General features: G+C 39.8%; 1 protein-coding gene across 4 annotated transcripts in view; it reads right to left on the bottom strand.

Moving 5' to 3' along the window:
- Nucleotides 1-25,391, bottom strand: part of ENOX1 (ecto-NOX disulfide-thiol exchanger 1) — a 369,866-nt gene that overhangs the window by 124,196 nt on the left and 220,279 nt on the right. For 3 of the 4 annotated variants that reach the window (XM_055703149.1, XM_055703148.1, XM_055703150.1), the window contains 2 exons: nt 13,926-14,060; nt 12,950-13,087 (listed from right to left, as the gene is read on the bottom strand). In XM_055703149.1, the coding sequence (XP_055559124.1) occupies nt 12,950-13,087; nt 13,926-13,935 (148 nt within the window). In that variant the 5' untranslated portion in view covers nt 13,936-14,060. Of the gene's footprint in view, nt 1-12,949; nt 13,088-13,912; nt 14,061-25,391 lie in introns of all 4 variants that reach the window. The other variant, XM_055703151.1, reaches the window with a different exon arrangement.

The following is a 25,391-nucleotide window of genomic DNA, read 5'->3' as shown; positions in this document are numbered from 1 at the left end:
TTTGAATTCAACTTTTTTACTGTCTGCTATAATTAAAGTTTTAGTCCCCTGGTTGCCTCAGACCATTGGAAGGCTGGTGCATATTTTTCCAGCTACATGAGTTGGTCCAAGAAAGCAATATAACTCTTACCCACAAATCCCGCCTCATGCAGGATGCGCGCGGGTGTGCAGCCTGCTCCTAGAAAAGTGCAGCACTTGTTTCCTTGCTCTGTGAGCAGATGCACACTGGAGGAGCCTGCTGTGACCCTGCCTCTTCTCCTCCCCTTTGCATCTGCCAAGGTTGATTTGATACTGGCATGCAGGCTCTGAGGTCAGGGCAGCACAGGCTGCAAGTGGGCCTGGGGATTAAATGAGGGGGTTAATGATATGTGATGGAAAAGACTTTGTTGTTTGTTTGTTTGTTTTCTGGGTTTTCTAATCTAAAAGACAGATGAAGCCTGGTCTTTTACAGTCAGATACATTTTTCTTTATTTTACTAACACAAAGGAAAGAAATTTACAATCTCTTTTTCCTGCTGGCTCTGCAGTGGAAGAGGGAAATTGGGTCCTATTCTGGTCCATATTATTGATGGAGGGGCTCTCTCTGCCTAACCCTGGGATCACTCTCCCCTCTATGTTCATCTCTGGAACTCCAGGGGGGACAATCAAGGCTCCAATCACAATATTTGTCCAGCAACATTTTACTACTGGATTTTACTGATGCCAGAGCAAAACCAGGTTTGTTAGCCTTTAAATTCCCAAATGAGTTTGCAGAGCGGGCAGTACTTGCAAACCTGTAAAGTCTATTTATATGCAGCCATCAAGTAACACGGACTTTCCTGATACTTTCAATCTGTAACATAACCATAAAAGAAGAGTATGACAAGTTGTCATCTTTTGATCATAAAAGCATGGTGAGTAATAAAAAAAGTTCTCTGGAGGACTTCTTTAGTTCATGCTTACTATATACATATGTGGATGAGGCATTAAATACAGTATCTCAAGCCTACAGATGAAACAAATCTTGGGAGCACAACAAATAACAGGTCATGTAACCGAGTCTAGTGAGATGTGGCTCTCATGCAACGTGGCCCACAGAGGCCAGATGTCATTCTGCATCAGAAAATGTGAAATAATTGAGGTAGGATAAGGCAAACCTGGGAAATGTGTGAAACCCAAACTGTTTTTGAATTCTAACAAGAAAAAACTGAGGAAATATCACTAGATCCACAACCTGAAGCCTGTTAGCAGTAAGATGTGAGAATTACAGTATACAGGAACAGTGGCTAGAATATGCAGATGTGTAATAATGTTTCTGTTACACAGTCTTTAGAATCTTTGTTACTACTTGAGGTAGCTGAGACATTAATGCCCATTAGTAGGTATCTGTTGCATTACAGAGATAGCATTCAAATCTACACTGACGCTTTGTTGATGGAAAACTAGAGATCAGCCCAAAGAGAAGATGGGGAGGTAGGAACACAACCATCTGTTAAAGGAGCTGCAGTAAAAAAGCCCTCCACTGAGAACTCAGGGCCTCAAATCCCTGGATGAATAGTTGGAAGGATGGTTAGCTCTCATGTCCCCGATGAGCTCAACTGCTGAGGTAAAAAACTGGAAGAGAGGCAGTTCCTAAGGGACATCAAATGGTGTACATGAGTCATTAGCTAACATCATTCTGTTTTCTTAGTACTGCACCTTTACATTTCTAAGGCATGCACATGTGTAAAGACCAGGGCCACCCCATCAGGGTGGTGCTGAAGTGGTTTATTACACGCGAATACATGCTGGGATCCTTCACGGAGATGAAGCCCACCGCTATAAATTTCCATTCATATATAATAGCCCCCTTGCCTTCAAGAGGACAGTCTTTGTCACGATGATTACATGCAAGACCATTTCTGCAGTATTGGATGGTTTGGGCTTGTTTTATCTTAATTCCAGCTTGAATTCTGCTCAGACAACAAAAACCAACAGAAATGCAGGCCATTTGCTCTTTTTGAAGGGAAAGTGTAGGACACGTGTTCCAAACCACATTTAGATTTTAAAGCTCAGAATTAACACCTTGAATTGCAGCCAGAAAATTTCTGTCTTGAGGCTGAAAGTCCTTAGTTTTGGGAGTCGATAAATCAGTCATGACAAGCCTGAACTGGCTATGGTTTATTATAAAATCAAGCTTGATTATCTACTTGAGGTAATCAGACAGACCAGAACAAAAGGATCCAAAGTTAAAAGGCAACGTATGTAGGAAGAAGCGGAAGAGATATTTTACTTTACAGATGCTTGTGAATAGCAAGAATGAACTAGTAATTGTACTTGCAATTTTTTCATATACTGAATTCTGGCTAATAATGTAAAGGGACCCCACAATATTTATAAGCAGCAGTTTATTAAATCAGCTACTCTTGAAGCTGCTCAGCTGCACATTCCCATTCCCTGCTACCTTCACACAGGACTGAAATCCAGATGCAGCATCCGAGCTCTCTCCTTTCACAACCCATGACCCTTCTCTAAGTCCCTAGGGGGTTACAAAAGTATTAAAAGCACAGTGAAGAGAAAACAGGATGCTATGATATTTATTACATTAAGAGACATCAGCACTGTATTTGGATATAATCACACTTAATATCAGGGAATTAAAAGAAAATAAAATCTGCTCACTTTTTCCTATCCTCTTGATTTTGATGGGCTTATTGCTATTTTTAAGGACTATTTATTTATGGTGCTGGCTATTCTAGTGTATAAAGCAAGGACTATTTATTTATGGTGCTGGCTATTCTATTGTATAAAGTTGTAGGACACTCTGCAATGTCTCAAAAAATTCATCTACAAAGCATGCTTGAAGTGACAAAATTGTTATCAAAAGTCTCCAGAAAAGATGGTTTCAATGATTATTCCTGGAAAGGGCTCAGTCATGCAAGCCTGAGCATAGATCAACTCCCAAAACAGGAGGTTTCTAACAGAAGGGTTAAATAGATTTGACAGATGCAGCTCAAAATACGGTCAAACTTCAATAGTGCAGTTGGTTATAATACTCCATGTTTATTTCTCGTTAAATGAACCATTTGGAATACAATTCTATCATAAAGAAGAAGAAGAGTTGGAGAAGCATATAGCTTGCCCTCTTCATCCACTGCAGTCCGGACATGTTTCTTCTGAAACACAGCTTTTGCTGCCAGATCTTTACAAAAAAGGTGACGATAAGCACATCTGCACCTTCTCTCACAGTGCTGTCTGCTTTAAATGCTAGCAAAGCTCTTTCACTTCCCTTTTCCCAATCCTTCTCTAAAAGTCACCGCAGCATAGTCAAAGAGAAGAGCATGTAGGAATTGTCTGCCAGTTTCTAATGTGCACAATAGAGTTTGCCTGTTTCTCAATGCCTGACTCAGAATATCAGATAAAAAGAGTTAAACTGCTTTTTCACTTACCACCATATTATTGCTGTGCCAAGATACATACAAAAAAAGCTACACAATAGGCAGGCAGCTCAGTAATCACTGCTGCTTTTCATGCCAATCAGTATTATCCCATTGTTTCCATGTGGTCCCTTACCTACCTGGATTATCTAAGTGAAAGAACACAGACCATGTGCAATTTGGGCCAGGATTGACTCTTAAACGTTCAAGCAGTGTTTAACTTACTGGAGCTCTCTATCTCTATGCTTTTCCTGAATAGAAATAACAAATAATTACTATATAATTTAGACATTGTGGTCAGGAGGAGGAGATTATTTATAAAGAACAATCAGCCAAGGTCAAAAGAACAATTATTTAAGGAAAAAAAAATCCGAATAGAAAACGTACACATACAGGAAATGCAGATAAAGTTGTCCTTGTTACACAAACAGACCTATTAAATTTCTGAAGCCGCAGTAACAGGATATCTTTAATATTTGGGCAGAACACAATCTAAATACATGCTGCAGAGTATTAGAGCATATTGTATGTATTAAGTTTAATTATGTTTCACCTCCACATCCACTAACAGAACTACTCCAGCAACCAGCTGCTTCCCATTAGAGAGACATTACTCAGAGCTGGTGATGTCACGCACACCATTTGTCACCACCAGAGCATGGGAAGGTGCAGTAAATCCACTGTTTATCTGACCAAAGTCAGCATTAGCAAAGTATTATGTTACAAACTCCCTTGCATGCCCACAGATTAGGCTCGCTGAAGCCCAACTTTCTTCTTCAATGTGGACCATCAAAAGACATTTTTCCACACTGATCACTTCTGCTGATGTTTCACAGACAGACTCCTGCAGTGAACTGGATGTTCATCTTTATGCACTTCGTGAGACCTAATTCTCATGCAACAAGCAAGGGGCATTTGAAGGACAGGTGGCAGAAAGGAAACTATGCTTACGCCCTTCATCCCCAGGTAAAATATAGAAAGCAAGCTTCTTTTGCTTGCTCTCCAGGGACCAAGTTCTAAGCAGCCACCAACCTAGCCCAGGCAGGCAAAGAGAGAGCCTGACTAGGGAAGAACAAAAGATTTTATAGCCCTTGATATGGTGAGCTGACTGGGGATTCATCCATATTCAAGTCTCCCCCTCCCAAGGAAGTCTTGCTCTGCAACTCCCCCAGGCAGTGCCATCTGTGCCATCCTGATCACTGCATTCTCCTGAGAGCGCTCTGCACCGACCAGTTAACAGTCCTCTTGGGACTACTGTGCTCATTGCTTGCAGGCCATCTACACAACCTGTAAACAGCTTTGGCTTAAGGGCTTCAGGTAGCATTGCCTTCACCTTGCCACCTAGACACCGTAACTGTACTCAGCAGGTCACCTCCAAACAGTCTGCCATTAACAAGCCTTTTTTCCCCCATGAAAATACATAACCTGGTATTCATACCTTGTCTTGGATTAGTTAAAAAGGTCAGTTCGCTCTTTCTGTTGATTTCTATCCACAATAACTCAATTTTCCCATCAGCAAACTGTATACCACACAGGGGTTACCCACGTCAGCCAAGGAACTCCTAGATGGGGAGTGATGTGTGAAGTGAAAGTGCTGCAGATAAACTGTGCTCCAGCAGAAGTGAACAGTCAGTAGCAAATGATTCCCAACACCCTCTTGGCTTTACACACCCTTTATGCAGTGGGATGCTCATAACTACTCACAGGCTTCCTTGTCTAAAATAAACAAACACATGGAAAATAGTGGGAATGGAGGCTTTCCAAAATGAGATAAAAGATGGGAAAAACTTTTGCAAAAATAAAACATTTCTTTATGTTATTGTATTATAGCTTCAAATAAAAACATGCCGAACAGATTTTGGTGGTATAAATACCAGCAGCCAGGAATGGGGGAAAAAAATCCCCAACAACAAAAATTCTCCAAACCCAAGCATCCAAACAATATGGCTCGCATCATAAAATTTATTCTGGTATTTTGAGACAGTTAAGAAGAGTTATGCCAAATAGTAATCAGTCTGTTTTCCTAAACTGTTAACTGGTCATATGGACAAAAGTATAATGACAGAGAGAGATATACCATATTCCTGAAAAACCCTTTACTCCACATACAACACAAGCTTTGCATTTAGTAAGTCCCTGTATGTGCCCCTGCTCACCTCTGAGTCTTGTTTACATGGGACATTCAGTCCCTCATACCATGTTAAAAAGCACTATTTACCTTTAAGCACCAACCAGATTTTAATCATTATCTTCATCCTTGGCCTCAATTAAGGTCTAATATAGAGGAGGCACTTGAATGACCTAAGAGGCACACTTAACCCTGAATAGTCTGTCAAAGGTACTTAAGAGTTTCTGCCACATTTCCTCTGGCCTTCAAATCTCTCTCTCCTTTTCTGTTGTAAACTGACTGTGTTTGTTCCTAGCACTTTAATGTCCCCTGGTGTGAAGTCTCCTTGAGTAACACTCACATGATAGAAAGTGTGATTAACTCTGCAGGTGCTTTTCAGGTCAACGAAAAAAACCTACTTGTTACACTAATATGTAATACTTCTTTAGAGATTTTCCCAGTGGCTCTGCATATTGGAATTCCCACAGTACCTATTCTCTTTCACTCTTGCTATTCTTCTGTGTCTCAATAATAAAAATACATAGTTTTATCTGGGTACAAGCTTGACTCTAAATCTTTAGAGTAAGTTTCACACCTCTTTAATTATTCGGATTGGTTATTCAGATAATTTAAATAGTAAATCTTTTCCTCTTGACTAAAATGCAATGGTTCTGTAGTGAAGACTATAAAAACAAAGTAGGAAGGAACCAGAATAAAATCAGGGAAGTTATATGATTTTCTTCAGAGCATGCCTTACTGCATTTCTCTTGCTTCATAGACTGGCTTGTTAACAAAACACAACACATAAAACAGGTTGGGAAGCCATCAAAGCTGAAAAGATGCCTCCTGAAGATATCTTGTAAACTCAAGGGGTTTGCAAAACCTATGGAAAACTCTGCAGATTTTATTAAGACTTTTTATATCTTCTTCTACTGCCAGATGTCAAACCAGAGCAGTGTTCAGAACAAAGGTAAACACACTGTACACTGCCGTGCCACCAGGCTTGCTGAGCTCTTCCAGCACCTACTTGTGGTCCGCAGCTTAACGGGGCAGGGGAACAAGAGTGTCTGGAGTGCTTTCACCTGCTGCCTGTGCACTTTGGATCTTACATCTGGAGCATGCTAAACTTTAATCCAAAATTATAGATGCTCAAGCATTTTTTCCTGAAAACTGACTATCTTCAGGTCATAATACAAGTAGCTCACTTTAAAACTTCTGTGGATAGACTCTGTAATCAATTAACAGGAGCTCAGTATTAATTACAGAAAAGGAAGCCGTGTTTTGTTAGGCATGTCTTGGATGATTCGAGTGATCTGCTCATTGGCACACTGGTTCAGTAGCTAAGCAATGAAGTGTAAATAAAGGAAGCTTTAATAGGTAACGGGATAGCATGGGTAAAATGAAATGAGACTGCCAGATGGCTATCAGTGGCTCCAAGCCTCCAGTAATGGAGAGGCCACAGAAGAAGTATACACACAAGAGTTGGCAGAGCCTTCTAGCCAGCAGACTTTTTAGTCTTCAGCACTACTTAATGTACAACATACAAATATACCTTGATTTCCTACTTCATTTGATTTTTCTTCATTAATGTTACAAAAATAGTGCACAACCAGAACAATGAGGGATGTGTTTACAATTTAGCCAGCATATGATGACCTGCAGTCAACAATAATTCATAAAGCATGCTTCATCTGCTTTATGGTAGAAGGACACTGAAGCTTAAAGGACTTTCCATAGCCAAGGCAGACTGGTGCAGGAATGCTTAATACTGAGCCCACCCCTAATTTTTCTCAAATAACCCTTAGATCTTCTACTGTGCATAGGAATTGGTGACCTCTTGAGATACCCCAGTGAGCAGGAGAAGGAAAAGCCATCATGCTAGTGTTCTCCCCGATATGCCCATCACATGGAAAAATGCTTGACACTAATTGGAATCTGAGTACAGTGATTGCCTTTTGTTACAATCTTCATTCTGAAGGAAGAAATAATCTGAATATTATGTCTCCAAAGACTTGGAGGTCTTGAGCTAATAAAATTGAGGGAGGGATATTTATCCTCATGTCTTGGGATTTAGGAGTTTCTAGAACAAAATTGCCCATATCCTTCTGTTACCATAAAATAGGTCTGGGGTTGCAGTTTCGGGATTGCAACCACTTATTGTCACAGGTGCTGCTTCCAAAAGTGAAGTTTTGCTAGCGCTATGACTTGATTTGGAAGTATAACCTTTAGTCTGGGGAACTCTGTTCTATATATTAATGATCAAGAGGAGAGCCCATCGGAGGAGAAGCACTTCAGTGGTGATTCGCCTTGTTCATCTCTCCCTGTGAAGTGTGTGATACTCAACACTGTCAAAAGCACAATCAAGAGCAAGGTGACCTGATTGGAACTGACAGCTCCTATGTTCCACAGAAGCCAGGTCAAAAGACAAGTGTGTGGGGAAAGCAAAGACAAATGGAAAACCAGAAAGGTTGATGTAAATGTCTAATATTTCACAATCTCCAGTGTCAAAAAAAACATGCCTGAGGCCATAATTTTTTTTTTCTATACCTTTTGGTAAGCAACATGTTAGACTTCAAAGTGTCCTAGTCTGATTTCACTAGGATTTTGTACAAGTGGTCAAAATCTAACCTCAGCAAAAGCAAGACTGGGAGGCCACTGAAAATTTTAATATCTTCAGGCTCTAAGGCAAGTTGGCCAGACTCACATGGAAAAGTGTGCCTTAATAATTATACTGTAAATAAGTAGAAGGCACCAGTTTTCAGGCAAACCTTTGACTTCTAGGCAGATCTATAAATTTTGTCTTGGATATCTGCCCTTGTTTTTTGCTCTTTTTTTCTAGAAAAGCGCAAATATGCAGCATAGGACATGAGCTTAACTAAGTCCAAAAGAATTGCCACATAAGGACTACTCTTCATGTTAATTTGTAACAGGGAACTTTTTTGACATATACAATTTTTAACTAACAAATATTTAGGTCATCTAAGTCATCCTGGAGGAAAGCGTCTCAAAATTGCTTCATGTTTTTCAGGACAACAGTTCATTAGTGAAAGGAGAAACAAACTGAACCAGAGAAGTAAATAATTTTCCTGTCAGGATGTCTTTAGAAAACAGGTGACCTGATGCCATTTGCTGAAACAAATAAAAGCACAAGAACACCAAATTCAGCAATGCCAAAATTGCCCTTAAAAAGTACCAAAGCAAAAGCAAAATAAAACATTCTGCTAGTCCTAAGATGTAAGAAAATAGCAGACTTGAATGTACTAGAAAGATGTACTTGAATCAGAGCTGTTGAATGCACAAAGAGGATTCAGATCTCAAAAAGGTGGAGTACTAACTATCCTTCCCCTCTCACTTAACCATTTTTCTCAAAGTCTCAAAGTGTAGAAAACAACAATTTTAAGGCCTGGATAATTCAAAAGCAGATTAGCAGATTTTCTCCAACCTTTCCAGTTTTTTTTCCCTCTAGGCTGAGATCAACCATGAGAAATTCAGGCCAAAAGGCAATTTTTTAGAAAAAAATATAAACTGCTGAAAGGGGATGTTTAGAATGGAAATGATTTTCAGTCACATCAATCTTTCACACTTTAACTAATGCATTATTAAACTACAGTTTATTGCGTGATTTATATATATATATATAATGTATATATGCATATAATAGCGTACATGTAATGAAGTAGCAAATATTACGGAAAAAGGTAAGCTTTCTAACACTTAAGTGTAAGCAAAATGTATGTAGAAATAGCAGAGATATTATACAACTATTAACAAGAATCCATCTTACAAATGAAAGGCTCTGACATTTGCCCAGATCAAAAATCCAATTTTACAGCACTGAGAGATAAGGAATTAAATAGAGTGCAGATATCATCTAAACTGGTATTAAAAGGTTAGCAGTGCTTAAAATTGTTACCAAGACCAGACAGCCTACATCCCAGGCTGTGAGAAGAGTATTGGCCAGATGTTGTGGAAGCTTTACTTGTCATTTTAACAAATTCTCAGGCTAGGCAAGAGCTCCACAGATTGCAAAGTGGGGAGCATAACTCTGTTACAAGGCAGGCATCCCAGCATGTTACACAGCAGCAAAGTTAACAACAGCTGGGAAAAAACCCCATCAAAAACCTTTAAAAAGACTTAGTAGATCCGTAACTATGGGAAAAAACACCCTGCAATTTAGGAATTACAAACCAGTTAGTCTGGAGAAGGAAAGGCTGTGGATGGAAAAATCCTTTGGAAACTGAAAGATCAGAGAACTAAGAGATATGTCAGGATATAGATGAGTACCATACACCACATTTCAGACTATGGCAGGTTATATAAAGGCATCCAGGAAAGACCACACTCTCTCCAAGATTAATCTAAACTACTTACTTCTTTGCAACCTATCATCAAGGCAGGAAATAAAGAAATGAATTTAATTAACTATTTATTTAATAAATTAAAATTATTTTAAAAAATATTTAAAGACAGACAAAAAGTTAGCACTGCGACACGGGTGTGTCATTTTAATCTCCAAGAAATGTCACAAATGACAGCAGTAAAACCAATATCTGACTACTGACAAAGATGAGTTCATTACTAGGATTAATAGGAAAAAAAAATGTGAAAAGGCAGAAAGGGCTAAGGACTAGTTAGGTATTTGGTTGAAGATGGTGAGATGGTGATGCAAACTCTCATTGAATGCAGATACAGTAAATAGATTATAGTAAATAAGTTTATAAGACTTTTCACGGTAAATTGTGGTTTTGCCATTATGGATTTGCCATGAAGAAAATGTGTCAAAAATTTATGAATCATAAGGAAATACAATGAAGTGCAAAAGCACCTATTTACCTTGAAAATACAGGAAAGTCTTAAAAAACAGGAAAGCAAAGAAGTTATTCTGCACCCATAGAGAAATCAGGCAGCACTTCAGTAATTAATATTTATTACTTATGGCACCTTTCATACATTGAAAATGCTGAACAAATACGAACTGACTTGTACAACACTCCTGCAATACGTGATACACATAATTTTAGAAATTGCAGGAGGGAACTGGCAGTGAAATTAAAGTCCTGGAGACCTCCTCTTGTGGGGAAAAGCATTGGACATAAGATGAGGCTGCCATGTAGAGATTGCAGAGCATACCAGAGGACACAATTTACACTGAAACTGGAAAGACAGAGGAAAAGAGGAAGACAAAAAGGTGGGCAAACCTCTGCAGGATTTGCAACTGAGATGCTTATAAAGGAAATTAGCAGAAGCTGATTTTGACATGTGGCTATTTTCAGGTTTGGAGGTAATCGCATTCAAGTTGAGCGCAACACATGCAGGCAAAGCCCCACTAGAAAATGGAAAAAGCTGTTTCCCCACCAGCTTGTAGAATCATAAAATGTCCTGAGTTGGAAGAGACCCACAATGATCATTGAGTCCAACTCCTGACTCCACACAGGACAATCTAAAAGTTAAATCATATATTGAAGAACATTGTCCAAATGCTTCTCGAACAACAACAGACATTCCCTGAGGAACTTGTTCCAGTACTTGACCACCCTCACAGTGAAGAACCTTTACTTAATAATCAATCTGAACATCCCCTGACACAGCTTTAAGTCATTCCCTTGTATCCTATCACTGGACAAGAGGAGGAAGAGATCAGCACCGCCCTCTCCACTCACCCTCATGAGGAAGCTGTAGAGAGCAATGAGGTCTCCCCTCAGCCTCTTTTCCCAGCTGAACAAACCTAGTATCCTCAGCTGCTCCTCTTAAGTCTTGCCCTCTAGTCCTTTCACCATCTTTGTGCCTCCTCTTGGACATGTATTTTTACATCCTTCTTACCATACACAGCACTCAAGGTGAGGCTGCACCAATGCTGAGTAAAGTGGGACAATCACTTCTTTTGACCAGTTAGCTACACTGTGCTTAAAATACCCCAGGATGGCCCTTCTGGCCACCAGGGCACACTGTTCACTCATATTGAGCTTCTCATCAACCAAAAACCCCAGATGCCTTTCTGCAGGGCTGCACTCCAGCCTCTTGTCCCCCAACCCACACATACATTCTGGATTACACTGTCTCAGCTGCAGAATCTGGCATTTGTCCTGGTTAAACATATGGTTGGTGACTGCCCAGCGTTCTGATCTGTGCAGATCTCTGTATTAGGTCTCTCTAAACTCAAGGGAAACAGCTCCTGCTGATTTAACATCATCATCAAACATACTATGGATTCAATTCCTGTGTACAGGTCATTGATAAAAACATTGAAGAGAACTGGCTCCCGAGAAGCAGATGGCTTTGCTTGTTTCTTTTAATCATGAGCGTGGGGTTAAAGCCAGAGACCAAGAATCAGTTCACAGACTCCACCAGCTAAACTCTCTGCTTGAGATGGATTCATTATAAATCAGCTTTCTTGCAGCTTAGTTTACCTGCCTGTAAAACAGGTAATTTAGAGCCAGGCTGTGAACTGGCACAGCTCCACTCAGTTCCCAGTGTCTGAAGGGGACATATTTGGCCAAAATTAAGAGTCACACATCCCTGGTGAGGCAGAGTGATTTACACCATGACCTGGATCACTACATCCATGTCTACATGGATAGGCACAGAGATGACAGGATGTTGCTCTGATCCAGATGTCGCACAGCTTTTCTTAAGCTGAAGTGGCAATGAGGTTTCCAGATGGGATCTGTCATATGCCTGGCATGAGGCTTATGTCTATAGGGCACCCACCCATATAAAAATTATTTTTCTCTACCTTACAGGAGCAGTGAAGTTTTATTAATCCAAACTAATCAGGCTTTTACTCTTAACAATGAAGTCTGATATAAGTAGGCTTATCTGTGAAATCTGTTGCTGGCTTCAAAATACTATTTTTGCTCTTGTTAGAATAAGTGATCCTCTGCAACACTCTCCCAAACTATGCTTGGGAAGTTAAATGACAAAACACAACAAGAACAAACTCTTGAAATTCAATTTATGGAGTCAGGCAGAAAGTAAAGAAGCACCTGATAGGAAAACTTCACTTCACTAATATCAGCTGAGCATATAAATCGAATGGGCTTCATGATTTTCTGCCCAATTAACACAATTTCAAGAACTTTCTACAGTCAAGAGTTCTCAGCCCAGGGTATTCCTTGGCAGAACCTCAAGACATCCTGCTTGAACAGAGAAATAGAAACAAATGTTTCTCTTATGTGACCTGCCTCCTGGTCTTGACCCAACATAAGGATCTATGGTGTAGTTGTTTAATTTCCCCAAAGAGTTTTGGCTTTTCCACAAAGTTAAAAAATAATATGGATTATATACCTACTACAAGATGAGACTAACACACAGTATGCAATATTAATCATAGCTGAGGTTTTCAGAATATAAAAATACAATATTCTCAGAAATAGTTTCATATATTTTTAAAAGGACCCAAAGAATTCATGGACAGTACAAGAGATCTCTTTAAAAAAGAAAAATCTTACCTGTCACAAGCTGTTGTCCAGCTAGTCCTACTGGAACCATCCCCAGGTTATTCATAGCTGTAGCCCAAGCAGTCGGATCAGTGACTGACATGTTAAGTTGTGTTGTATCTATAGCTATACTTCCCAAACCATCAGCTGCTACAAGAAAAGAAACATGCTGTAAGTAGAAAAGTCAATGGGCCAGTATTTTTAACCAAAACCTCCAGTGAAAATGAAATATCACAACCACTGCTTATTTTGGTTTTGTTTTGTTTCTTAACTATGATTCACTGATAATGGTGCTTGGTATTGTACAGCAAAACCAAAAGGCATAAAATGAAACAAGAGTAATTCAGGCTAGTTGTATGGAAAACTTTTTCACCATGATGACAGAAAAGCCACTGCTCTGTAGTCACTGCCATTGGCAGCTTTCAAGACTCAACTTGATAAAGCCCCGAGTAACCTATGAGTGACCCTATGGCTGGCTTTGCTTTGAGCAGGATGTTGGATTGGAGACCTTCTGAGACCACTCCCAACCTGAATAAATCGCCTTGCCATCCTTTAATATAATTTAATTATATATAATCTGTCATAATATATATAAACTTGTCATAAAGCTGTAAGAATCAAACACACCCCAAGGAAAGACCTGTTTTCCATAAGGTGCAATTTTTTGTGGTAAAAGATTTAAGAATACATTAACCCCTAACTAAAAAAAAGGTCAAAGCAAATAGATTCACTATGGGAAATACCAAGTTTTGTTTGAAAAACAAAAGAGAATTATCATGAATATGGTCAAAATAGACTGAGCCCAGGCATAGATTCTCCTGGGTTGGGGAAGGAAGAGTGGGTCAGATAGCTAGAGAGTGGTACCTTTCTGATACTAAACCAAACACAAGGTGTGATCACACATTTTATCTTCCCTCCTCCCCAGTCACAGCTGAAATCAGTTTTTTCCAACTATTTTCTTATGACCTTGCAGACCTGAGATATTTACCGGCAGCCATTGCTTTTCCCCAGTTCCTTTTGCTCCTGTTAGATTTCTTCAGCTAGGAATAATTAACTACTGTATTAGTAGCATCTTGAGATGGGATATCACTGAACGCAGGGCCCACACACAGCTCATTAGGCTCTGGAAGAGAAAAGACGACATCAGGTATCAAGTGCTGCAGTCAGAACATAACTGCGAAACAGCAGACCACTTTGGGAATTCACTCAGAGCTTCTTCCCACTCCCCCTGCACCACCAGCCCCAGCCTCCTTGCACACATTTAGTGGCTGCGGTAGAGGTGTTTCAGTGACCACCCATCCTTGCCTGCTGAACAAACAGTGCCACATATGAACCTGCCAGACCACTGAAAAGCCCTTCACAAATTAGGTCTTATCAGTAGTTACACAGCTTCCTTGGCATGAAGGTATCAGCTGCAAGAACATATTAAGGGATTAATATGATTTTTTTAAAAAAACTGTTAACAATTAACTGATGTTGCAAGTTTCAAGGAGTCTCCTGTTCTGAGATGAACAGGGGAAAAAAATAGTCTGCAATGTCATCTGCAATGACTTACAGCCTACAGAGAGATGGAAAAGTAAGAAAACATAACAAAGCCAAGGATGGTGTCTGCCTCAACTAATATTGTATCTTTGGCTCACAAAGCTCAGTTAGCTTCATGCAAAAGTGGACTATCTGTCTTTAGCTAAACCACATTGCTTTCATCAGGTATCTGTCAGACCATGAATTTTACATAAGGGTAACTACTTGCTGTTGTTATTGTTGTTCGTAAAGCTCACTGCAGCACTGCATCGTTGGTCGGAAAGGAGACTAAATGAGCAAACAGGTAAGAGGTGTAAGCAAAGGCTGTGAGCTCCCAACACTCACAGCAGAGGGAGAAAACACGAGGGTCAGGGTGATCACAGATATGTGCCCATGTTAATCTTTGTGCATTAGTTACAAAGGACTGTGGATGAAAGGGGGCTGCATTATTTTTTGGCTGGCCAGTAGCCTAAGGGGTCTGACCTACAGTGTTTGGTACTAGCAGCCAACAACTGACCAAGTGCTTACAAGTGTTCAGGGAGGTCATTAATGCTGTGCAGGTGCATCCTGATGACTTGTTCAGCCCTAAGATGTTTGTGCGGTCTTTAAAAAAGTACTTGACAGTCCTTAATTAAGAGGTTTCAAACATGCAAACCCTAAGAATTCATCTTTAGGAAAGACACAACTGATGTGATTACACCATATTTTAGCTTAGTACCTCCTACAGATATTTTTTTTTTCATGTGATTTGCATAAACTACAAGCTAGAAAGTTTTATAGTTCCCTGACACTGTACAGATAACTTCATAGGAACACGACCACATCAATAGCTGTAAAAGTGAAGAAAGAGTCAGGATCAGACAATTCTGTACATTTTTTAGTATCCTGTAATTTTCAAATAACCAGTACACTAGGTTAAAAAGCATTTTGTTCATATCTTCAGTGAGTCTATTTAAAAGTCAGTATTTATCAACTCTTAATATTTGAATTTGCAATTCCAATTCTTATTTGATCTCCACTTTTCATTATACATAACATAAAATAATTTTATGATAAAATTAGCTTTTAGATAACATCTATAAACACCAAGCAAACACTGAATGAAAGTCCTCTGCAGGGAATGTGACTAACAGAAGGCAAGCCACCTGAGATTTATGTCAAGTTTTTAAAAACTGGGTGTCTCCTGTTCAGCTCCTTAAACTTGTACTTAGCTCTTTTCTACTCAGGCTATAAACTTCTGACCACAAGCATCTATTTCAAGGTTAGAGCTGGCTGAATTATTCCTTGTCAATAAGTTATTTCTCACACAGTACAGCTACCCTTGCTCTTTATGAATCACTCCCAGATCAATCCTGATTTACAAATATATGCTGAACAGCCCAGATGAGAGTGGTTCAGTTCTTTCCATGACTGGCAGCCTTGTTGTCTTGATGTAGGAAGGTGCATCTGAAAACCAATAGCGATGAAATGCCTCTTCCTACCTTGCTGTGTGTCAGTTACTTGTCCTATAATGCATCACCCTGACTACTGGGGAGGAAGAAGGTGCTGCTCCATGGTTTTGGGGCAAAGACATCTCAGACAGGTATGGATTATTGGGATAATGGGTAGAAAATGGGTATCAGACTCTCTCTGCCACCCCTTCTCCCTCTGTTTGTATTGCCTTGTGAAGTGTGTGCTGGGTGACATAATGAGGTCTGCTGCCAGACTCTGCAGCCCCTAAACCACATTACAGTTGTACCAGCTCTGCCAGAAGTGGGAACTGGTCCATAAAAAAATCCGACACTGGGCTAGATAAATGCACCTCAGCTTACCGGGAATTAATAGGTGACATTTTTGGTGTTTGCCTTCTACCAGGTTGTCTACATATTTCAAATTTTGGTATGCTTTCATGAATTAGCCGCAAGTATTTGTTGAAGTCCTCACCAAGGAGGAAAAATATACCACCATGAATATGAAATAAAGCAGAATCAGTGGGTTAATTGGTGAAACTCCTGTTGTACTATGCCACCAGCTCTGCCCAATGTGCCATGAAAGTCTTTGCTCAAAACATACTCTCATAGCCCACGCTGGACCTGGGAAGCTTTGTTTTCTCTCTGGCCATTAAGTCTACTGTCTTTTCAGCAGGACCTGTATGCAATGCAGGCTGAACCAGGGGAAAAATGACAAAAAAGCATGTGAGCAGCCTAAAGTGGAATTAGTTCTATCTAACCAAGAACTGCTTCAGGATATTTTGTCAGTGGAAGAGAGCTGAATAACAAGCATAAATGCACTATGAACAGTGAATAATTTGCAGCAAGCTGTAGGCAGAACTAATGCTACATCCTGAAGGACACAGCCTGTAGAAACTAGCTCTCTTAAAGAGAAAAATACTAATTGTGAACATCTCTTCTACTGACAACTCAAGAGTTACATTAATACAGAGCAATATAATATGGCTAAAATAATCTCACAGGCATTTCGCACCTGATTTAGCCTCAAACATTAGCTTTTGTTTAAAAACTTGAAAATTCGGATAGGGAAGGTTTCATTAATGCTTCAAGTAAAATCAGCTTTGGGCAAATTTCAGCATTTCTTTGTACAGCTCAGACACTGCACTATTATATCTTTCATGACAATGGAAACAAAACAAGCCAGGGAAACAAATAAACCCACTCACTAGATCATATGAAAAGTAAAGCGCTGTGTTTGATGAGAAATATATCTACTAGCAAAGATTCTTGCTTTCTTAAAAATAAAAGGAGTCACTGTGATAATGGTTAAACAGGCAAGAAAGTGTAGCCTTATGTAGGGATCCTGTGTAGCTTGAGCAGACATTAATCAACACCGTTACACTGACATCACACCTTTAGAAAGCATTCCTGATTTATAAGTCATTAGTACTTCTCCAGGCATTAATGACCTGGAGATATATGTAAAAGAAATCTATGTTTATAAACACTTGTGCATGGGAGTAGCTTTACTCCAGGGAAGTAACTTCAGAAGCAAATAAAGCCGTAATTCTGATTTACAGGAGAAAATGTGTGAAGTCTTCTGGGTGCTGCTGTTCCTTGAGGTTTGGGAAAGGCAGGGATGTAAATACAAACTTCCTTATTTGAGAGCTTTTGATTAACAAAATTTTAATGCCAAACACTTTGTAAAGTGATTCCATGTTACACTTTTCGTGGTCTCTCTTTTTGCAGACACAATGCAAGTACCAGTCCTTGGATGGTGGGTTGTGAGAGACATTTAGACTTTCCTCAGACAGGTTGTCAGGAAGATAAAGCACCTTCAAGCCTATACCAATGAGCAGTTCTCAGTCATAGCAGTCATAGCAGATTGTACTTAGTACGCATATTTTATACCAGGCAATTAAATGCAGTTACCCAAATGAATACAGAAGTCAGTTATATATTGTGCATCAATTATCACAGGCAATGAATGCCACGAGACAAAGAAATTAACACAACATAAAACTAATTCAATAACACAGCAGATTGCTAAGTTAAAATCCTACCCTTTAGATATCCATAACACCACAGACAATGAATTACGACACAGTGTAAAGCTGATTAAATGCACCACTGTAACGAGGCTCTGTGGAGTGCCTGGGTCAGCGACCAGCCCCGGGACGCAAGGAGGAGGTTCTCTGCCTAACTCTGACACTGATCTGCTGGGTGACCTTAAGTAATTTCACTTCTTTGTCTAATTTTAGTGACCACTAAATCTGTCAAGGAAAAGACTGATGCCATCAACCCTTTGAAATCTGGGATGATGAGTCTCAAAGACATTAAATGTTATTGGTTCCAGTTCTTGAGACAATGCAGATGGGAAGGAGTGATGTAGTACCTTATGAACTGTTATATCTAGGCAAGTTTTCCAGTTCTTAAAATAATGGCATGTGCGAAGTGTTTGTTACTCTTCACTGTGATTCATGGGATAGAGGTCATTAGGTTGGTCACACTCCACCTGACCTGCCAAAATACAAGTCATTTACCAGGCTAGCTCCAGCTGTCTTCTAAAATATATTAAGCACTTTGTACTGGTTCTTCCCAGTGTTTCTATTTCTCCAGCACAGACAGAACGGACACCCAGTAAAGAAGGAAGACAAAGAAAAGAAAGTGTCCCTGCCTATGGCATGGGGGTTAGAACTAGATCATCTTTAGGTCCCTGCCAACCCAAACCATTCTATGATTCTATGATTTCCTGTCAGTCACTACCTTTTTCTTCCTGACCACCTTAGGATGAAGAAGAAAGCTGGCAGTAGCAACAATGAACATGTTAATTTTGTGCCATAGCCATCCTACCTGGAGTACATGAAAAAAACGAACATCTCCAATATGACTCTGAAGATGGTTTTTATTAATAATATTGCACGCACAATGTTTCTAGAAGAGGCATTGTCTCATATCTTTGCATGGTTAGTTTTAAGTTAACACCGAGAAAAATCTCACCTAAATTCTGAAATTCAAAAGGAACTGAAGGAAAACATTTCTTGCAACAATTCACAAAAGGACATTTACTAATTAAATTAAAAAAAATAATAAATGATGTACCAGAGCATTTTTGGAAAAGTTTCTTATTTTCTGGGATAGGACCCTAATGCAGGCTTCTAATGTTTGCTCCAGCCCCCTGCAGTTCTACTGAAAAGAGGCCAGAAACTTTCCAGGGTCTCCAGAGTGTCACCCTGTTTACCTGGTTTTGTCTGTCACATCACCCTCTTACAGGAGGCTTTTGAAAGCAAAGACTGATTCTGCAGGAACTGGTACTTCCTTAAGAAAAGAGCTTCATTAGGCCCAAGCCAGTGAAGATAAGCAGGGTCCTACCCTTACAGCCTAATTGGGAGCTCTGGTTATGTGTCCACTTACACAATTCTTCTGATATTTTGTTTTATGAAATGAATAGTAACACCTTTGTTCATTGTCCATTATGCCATTAAAAAGCTACACTGTCATCTTATTAACTCATAAAACATATGCTGTGATATTAAGAGATTTCTCTTTGCACTATATACACAGGAATATGTAGGTTTTTGCATAGTTACGAAGGATCCTTTCCACCGATTTTCACTGAAAAGCACTTAATGAGCAAATCATGGCCATATTGATAGGACTAAGACAACTTAGAGAAAAATCACAATATATTTACAGTTTCCCTCTAAATTTAACAAAGCAAATTTGCACAAAACACATTTTCTGGAAGAACTATTCATTTGAGATGCTACATTGCTTAAATCGTCTGCCTGAACACTTCTTGAAGATAACACATGGTACACACAAAGACCAGATTTCCCTTGGAAAGCAGAACACTGGAAGACTTCAACAGCAGAAAAAGAAAAAAAAAAAAAAAAACAACAACAAAATAAAGGTCTCCAAGATAAACAGGTGTTCTCTTGTGATGCTCCTTGAAAGGTCACCCAGTAATATTTCATGCTAAATCCCAAACTTCACTGGCATCTCAGAGCAAAGTCTTAACAGGTTACAAATGTGCTTTTTCTTTTGTGTATATTTTAGCAGCTGCAGTCTGAATATGCTGAAGTCTATAAATAACAGAATCTGGAGGCACATTAAGCAAAGCATTATAGAAGTCCAGCTTGGTTATTGAAAAAGCATATGCAGTTCCAAAATCATCTGGAAGGGGAAAAAAAGCACAACTTTGCAGGCTAGCAATGCAGTGCAGCCTTGTTAAAAGCAGGTCTGATTATTCCTTGAACACAAAATGCTGTTGTGAATTGATGATTGCATCTCCGCTTTTCACTCTGCCAAGACAGCTTGCAATTGTGAATCACTTGCTTCCCATTTAAGAGGACAGTGGCTTACTGACTATATTAGGCCAATCCTTCCCTTAAAATCCTGCATTTTAAGAATTTATATTTAACAACAACAACAAAAATATACTGAAATCTTTTAATTACTTACAACAGTATTTTAATAGCAAAGACTTGAATCACACTGTTTTCTACAAAAGGCCGCTGACTGCTTTAGAAACATGACATCCCACAGCACTATATTGCAGATAACAGAGAAAGCACCCAAAGCAGGTCTTGAGCAAACACACTTCAGCAGCTTCACTGGAAGGCTGAATACTGAAATGAGAGGTGCTGAAATGCCTCCTTGATACCATAGAGTACCTGGACCAGTCATTATAACTGGGTTATACATGCTGTTTCTTATCTATCTGGGCTTGAGGGAATGCCAATATAAACACATCACAGTTACCAAATACTTTCTCCCACTCTATCATACAATGCCCTTACCTCATGTTTACTAGAGCTACTTCAAAGAGCTGTAACATAAAGGGTTGTTTGGATGTTGGCTGTTGTTTTTTTAAAAGAAACAAGTGAAGAAAAAGCAACAAAACCTGAAAACAATGAAAGACTAAAGCAAGCTGGGACACACTTATAGAAAAAGCATGTTAGCTTCCTGGCTAACCTAAAGTGAAATCACTCCCATTCCACCTCCTGAAAAAGTGAACAGCTTGATGGGTAAGCCCTGTCTGTGGCAGAGCCCCAGGCGTGGCATCACACAGTCCACCAGAGGCAGGGGAGCCTCATTATTGAATTTCCAAATGAATACAGGCTGCTTTCTTCTAGCCCCTGAAGACCAGGAGACAGTTGAGTTTCACGTGGCAACATTATGTATGGAAAATCTATTTTAAGTAACTTTTTAGAGGTTTCTAAAATGCATTCATTATCATTTTTCTTCTCCTTCGAAGACTGTATAATTGAACTCCTGGAGTTAAAGCAGCCTGTCTTCTCAGGCAGAGATTCACAGGGAAAAAAAAAAATCCTTGTCAATCAAACTATTTTAATATTTTTAAAATACACTTTTATCATTGGACCAAATCGTGACAAGAGGTGACATCCAAGTGTCCTTGGTTAAGTGCCTGGGTGATCTGCAGAGCACTTTTTTGCAGAGCACTGAAGCGATCTAAAGTCATATTGATCAAAATTTTATGGAAGAACATCAACTATTCTTTCAGTGATGGCTGCTAAGTGAAACTCTGGAAAAAAGGTTTAGGCTTGTTTTGTTTGTTTTAATTCAAGCTTTCTGGTGATAAATTCTGCTTAAGAGAAAAACTCACTATCTCTCCTATCAACTTACATCTGTCTGCACTCCAAAAGCTGCCATCCCCTCTTAGCACATCACACTCAGGAACTTTTCTCCAGCTACAAGCTCTAAATTGGTAGTGTACTCCCTGATCTCATTTACCTTGTATTCCTTCCATTCCTCTTAGTATATCTCCTGTTCTTCTCGATTTACCTCACAACACTCTTTCTTGCTTTTCTTTGTATTTTTTTTAATTTCCATCCACTGACTCCACACTTCCCCTTACAATGGAGGCAATGAAACACACCTTGGATGTACACATGTCACTTCTCGGGCTGGAAGTCTATTCTGCAGTTTTGGATATGGACATCTGCTTTGTCAGACACCCATGGGATGAGCTGGGCTGAGCAAATTGTGCCTTGGGAGCCCAACCACGACTCAGCTACCTGCATGCTATATAAATCCCACAAGACACTCAGTCCCAAGGGACTCGGCTCCCACTCCTGTCTTTTGCCTGCCTGATAACTCCAGCACAGTGAACCTCAGGAGAACAGAAATCATGAGTCAGTCTGCAATAACTCATAAGAATGTCCCCAAATACAGATACATATGGATATTTAGAGAGATGGTTTGCTTTCTGGTTTTTTTCCTGCCCATCCCCAGTGAATGTACCAACATATGACTATTAGTGTTTGACAACGGGAGCTGCCCACTCAAACACATTTCCTACAACTGTGATGCTCTACATCTGCCTGTTCTCTGGAGAGAGAATTCATCCTGGACCTTTTCTTCTTACTTCCAAATGAATCTCTTCTCAGCCCCATTTCTTTACCAGATGCATAACCCCATTGCTCCTTGCAGCTCCTATTTTAAAGATCAGTGAAGACCACCCACCCCCCTCAGCTACCACAGTCCCCTATCCTTGCCCAGGCTGCTACTGGCTTCCTTTATCCTTCATGCAGTGCTTGGGGGCAGCATCTTATTTTGATAAGGAAGTGAGGACAGCCACAGGGAGCTTCCTTCTGTCCTTTCCCTTCTCCTGGGTTGTTTGCTGTGGGTAAATGAGGGGGACAAAGAAGATTTCCCACCTCCCAGAGGACAAAACAGAGCTTACAGGCTCTCTGTTCTCCCTCATACCCATTAGATTTCAGCAGAGGTTGAATTAAGTTGCTAAGCTGAGCCAGGAATTTTGTCTGTTTTCTGAACAGTTGTGTATGGGATTACCAAAAAGTTACTGCAGGACTGCAGGTTTAGGAATATCACATACTCTGTGGCTGTGGTCTTCTTCAAGGACACTTGGACACCTTCTTTCTCTTCCATTGAGGACAAAGTAATCCCATATTTAACACAAACTCAGATTAGGAGAATAGTAGTTACTGCGTATCAGCTATGATCAGGCAACAAAGATTACTTCCAGGCTTCTCCCTTCTAACTAGCTGTCAGGAGGTCAGGGCAGAAGCAGCTTGAGCTGCAGATCATGGTGAATATAATGATGCTAAAAGCCCTCCCCCTTCCCTCCAGGTGGTCCCACTGTACCTTTACCCAGCCAACAACCCTTCCGCTCCCCTTTCCCTGTAATGCTTTCTTGTATGTGCATTTGTTTTCTCCAATTTCAATTATAATTCTTCAGGGCAGGAAATCATGTGGATTTTCCCTCAGGCAGGGCTAAAACCAAGAGACCCGGCACTCTGTGCTGTAATTGGACTGATGCTGGCTTTAGCCAAGAGCTCCCCCAGGCAGGGATGTCAGCGAGTCAGTGATGCAAGGCCACGCTACTGCCAGGTTTCTGCATAGCACCTCGTGTAGCCAGGCTTTTGTCCCCTTTGAGACTTTTAAGATGCTACTGCGATGTAAAATTAGGAAACTGATCATGATAGCACCCCCCTCCCTCCTCATGCAGGCCCTCTGCCCCTTTCACGTAGTTAATAATCCTTTCACCCACCATTTTCCAAAGTGTTGTAGATTTGTTTGTCTTGTCTTATTTGAATTATAAGCTCTTCAGGGCAGAGAATTTGCCTTTATCTATTTTAGTAAAGTACAATGTAAATTTACTGCACTATATAAATATTTTCTAATAACAAGGGCAATAACAAGAATACTGTATTTACTTTACTGCAATACAGTATTTCCAGGCTTCAAGATACAATCAGAAACAACCCAAAGTCAACAATAAGACCAAAAGATTTGCAGAACCTTTGGCTGTGAAGCAGAAGCCATGAAGTCACTGTGTGAAACTTTGGTAAATTAGTTACTTATATTCATACATAGCAGTTGTTACTGCGGCAAAAATCCTTGCAAATTGGCCCTCTGGAAAATATAAAGCAGAATGTAACCAGTGTAAACCAGCAGAGCACTGCTTCACATGTGTATTATAAGGGTCACAAATGGCCTTCTAGTTACTTTTTAAACAAATGCAATGTTAATACTTTCACTGCACCATTATGAATAAAGCATTTGGCCTGTAGCTATGAATATGGTAACTGATGGGTTTTGACTTGTTTATATCATCATCCAGGAAACTTCTCTACCATGCTCTCCTGGGACTAAATCTTGACTTTGCCCCTTGAATGTGCAGAGGACATAGCCCATGTAGAGGGCACTGGGGTGCAGCAGCTTTTTTCAGCTTCCCCTGATGTAGCTCAATGGCCACCAGTCAATACCCTCCCTACAGTAGCACAGAGCTCTTCTGGCACACAGGAAGGAGAACAAGGCACCAGGGTCAGTGTCCATGCCTTTCTGGCACCACCCCTGCTCATGTTGTTAATGGTTTCTTTGCTCTTTTAAGGTCCAAAGTAAGAAATTAATCAAAGTAATCATGATGATGCAATGGATTAAAATGATGGGAGTATGAACTGGTCTTGTTTATCCAGGTGATACTACAGGAGGTGCAATGCAGACGCTGTAGAGAAAAAAGCCCTGTCCTTTGAATTTACAGTCTGAATAGAAAATGTTTTGTGAGACTGGTGTATTTCTGTCTAAAATATATGGTTTAATTTAGGAGGGCCCAGGTGACACTAGTGGCGTGTGATATATAAGTGGTAGGTTAATGACCTCTATGTACCTTCTTGCCTGAAGCTGAGAGCAACAGCAAGTGGAGCAGTTTGAATGAATCTCATTTATTATTCTTTTAATTGCCTGCTAATATTTCTTTCAGTAGGAAAGACTAATAGACCCCTTCTTTCTCCAAATGCCTTCCAAACTATCCAAAACTGCAGTTCAGCCAAAACAAATAAGGGGTCTTCAGTTCTCTAGAAATGGAAGAGCAACTGGATGGGGATCCAGGAGATAGTCATTCTTAATATAGCTCTGCAACAGACCTTGGGCAAGTAATTTAAACTGCCTATATGCCTTGATCCCCTACTCATGAAATGGTGTGATACTTTCTTTATCCCACACTTTATTAATCTTTCCTAGTCAGACTGTTCTTTTTTTATGGGGTATGTCCAGCACCACAGGACCATAACATGGACCTGCAGATAAGGCAGGATTGCATTAGGTCAAGGAATATTGTTTTTCCTAGTAAAAATCAAAACCCAAGCAGAAGAGAACAACAACAGCAGCGAGACAATGATCATAATTTCTTATGGAATCACTGTCTATCTGAACGTGGAGAAAAAAGCAAGTTTCCTTTAAAAGGACTTGCAATGAAATTCGCACTCTGTCAGGTGTAAATTACAGCCTGTATCTCATCTTGTTCTATCTACATCTCCTTTCTTAGTCATGCATAGCAGCAGCGTACAAAAATATTTCCTGCATGTGATCAAGCAAGTATGGGCACATAAGATACAAACAAAATATGAGACTTATATAAAAAAAAATGTTTACTGGTATCCTAAAAGAAAACTAAAAGTTTGTAATCATGCCATTTCTCAATCAGATAACTCATTTACTTGGGAATGCAATTGTGC

This window comes from Falco cherrug, chromosome 2 (genome assembly GCF_023634085.1).
Source record: "Falco cherrug isolate bFalChe1 chromosome 2, bFalChe1.pri, whole genome shotgun sequence".
Taxonomy (NCBI): Eukaryota; Metazoa; Chordata; class Aves; order Falconiformes; family Falconidae; genus Falco; species Falco cherrug.
This window is presented reverse-complemented; position numbering and strand designations above follow the sequence as displayed.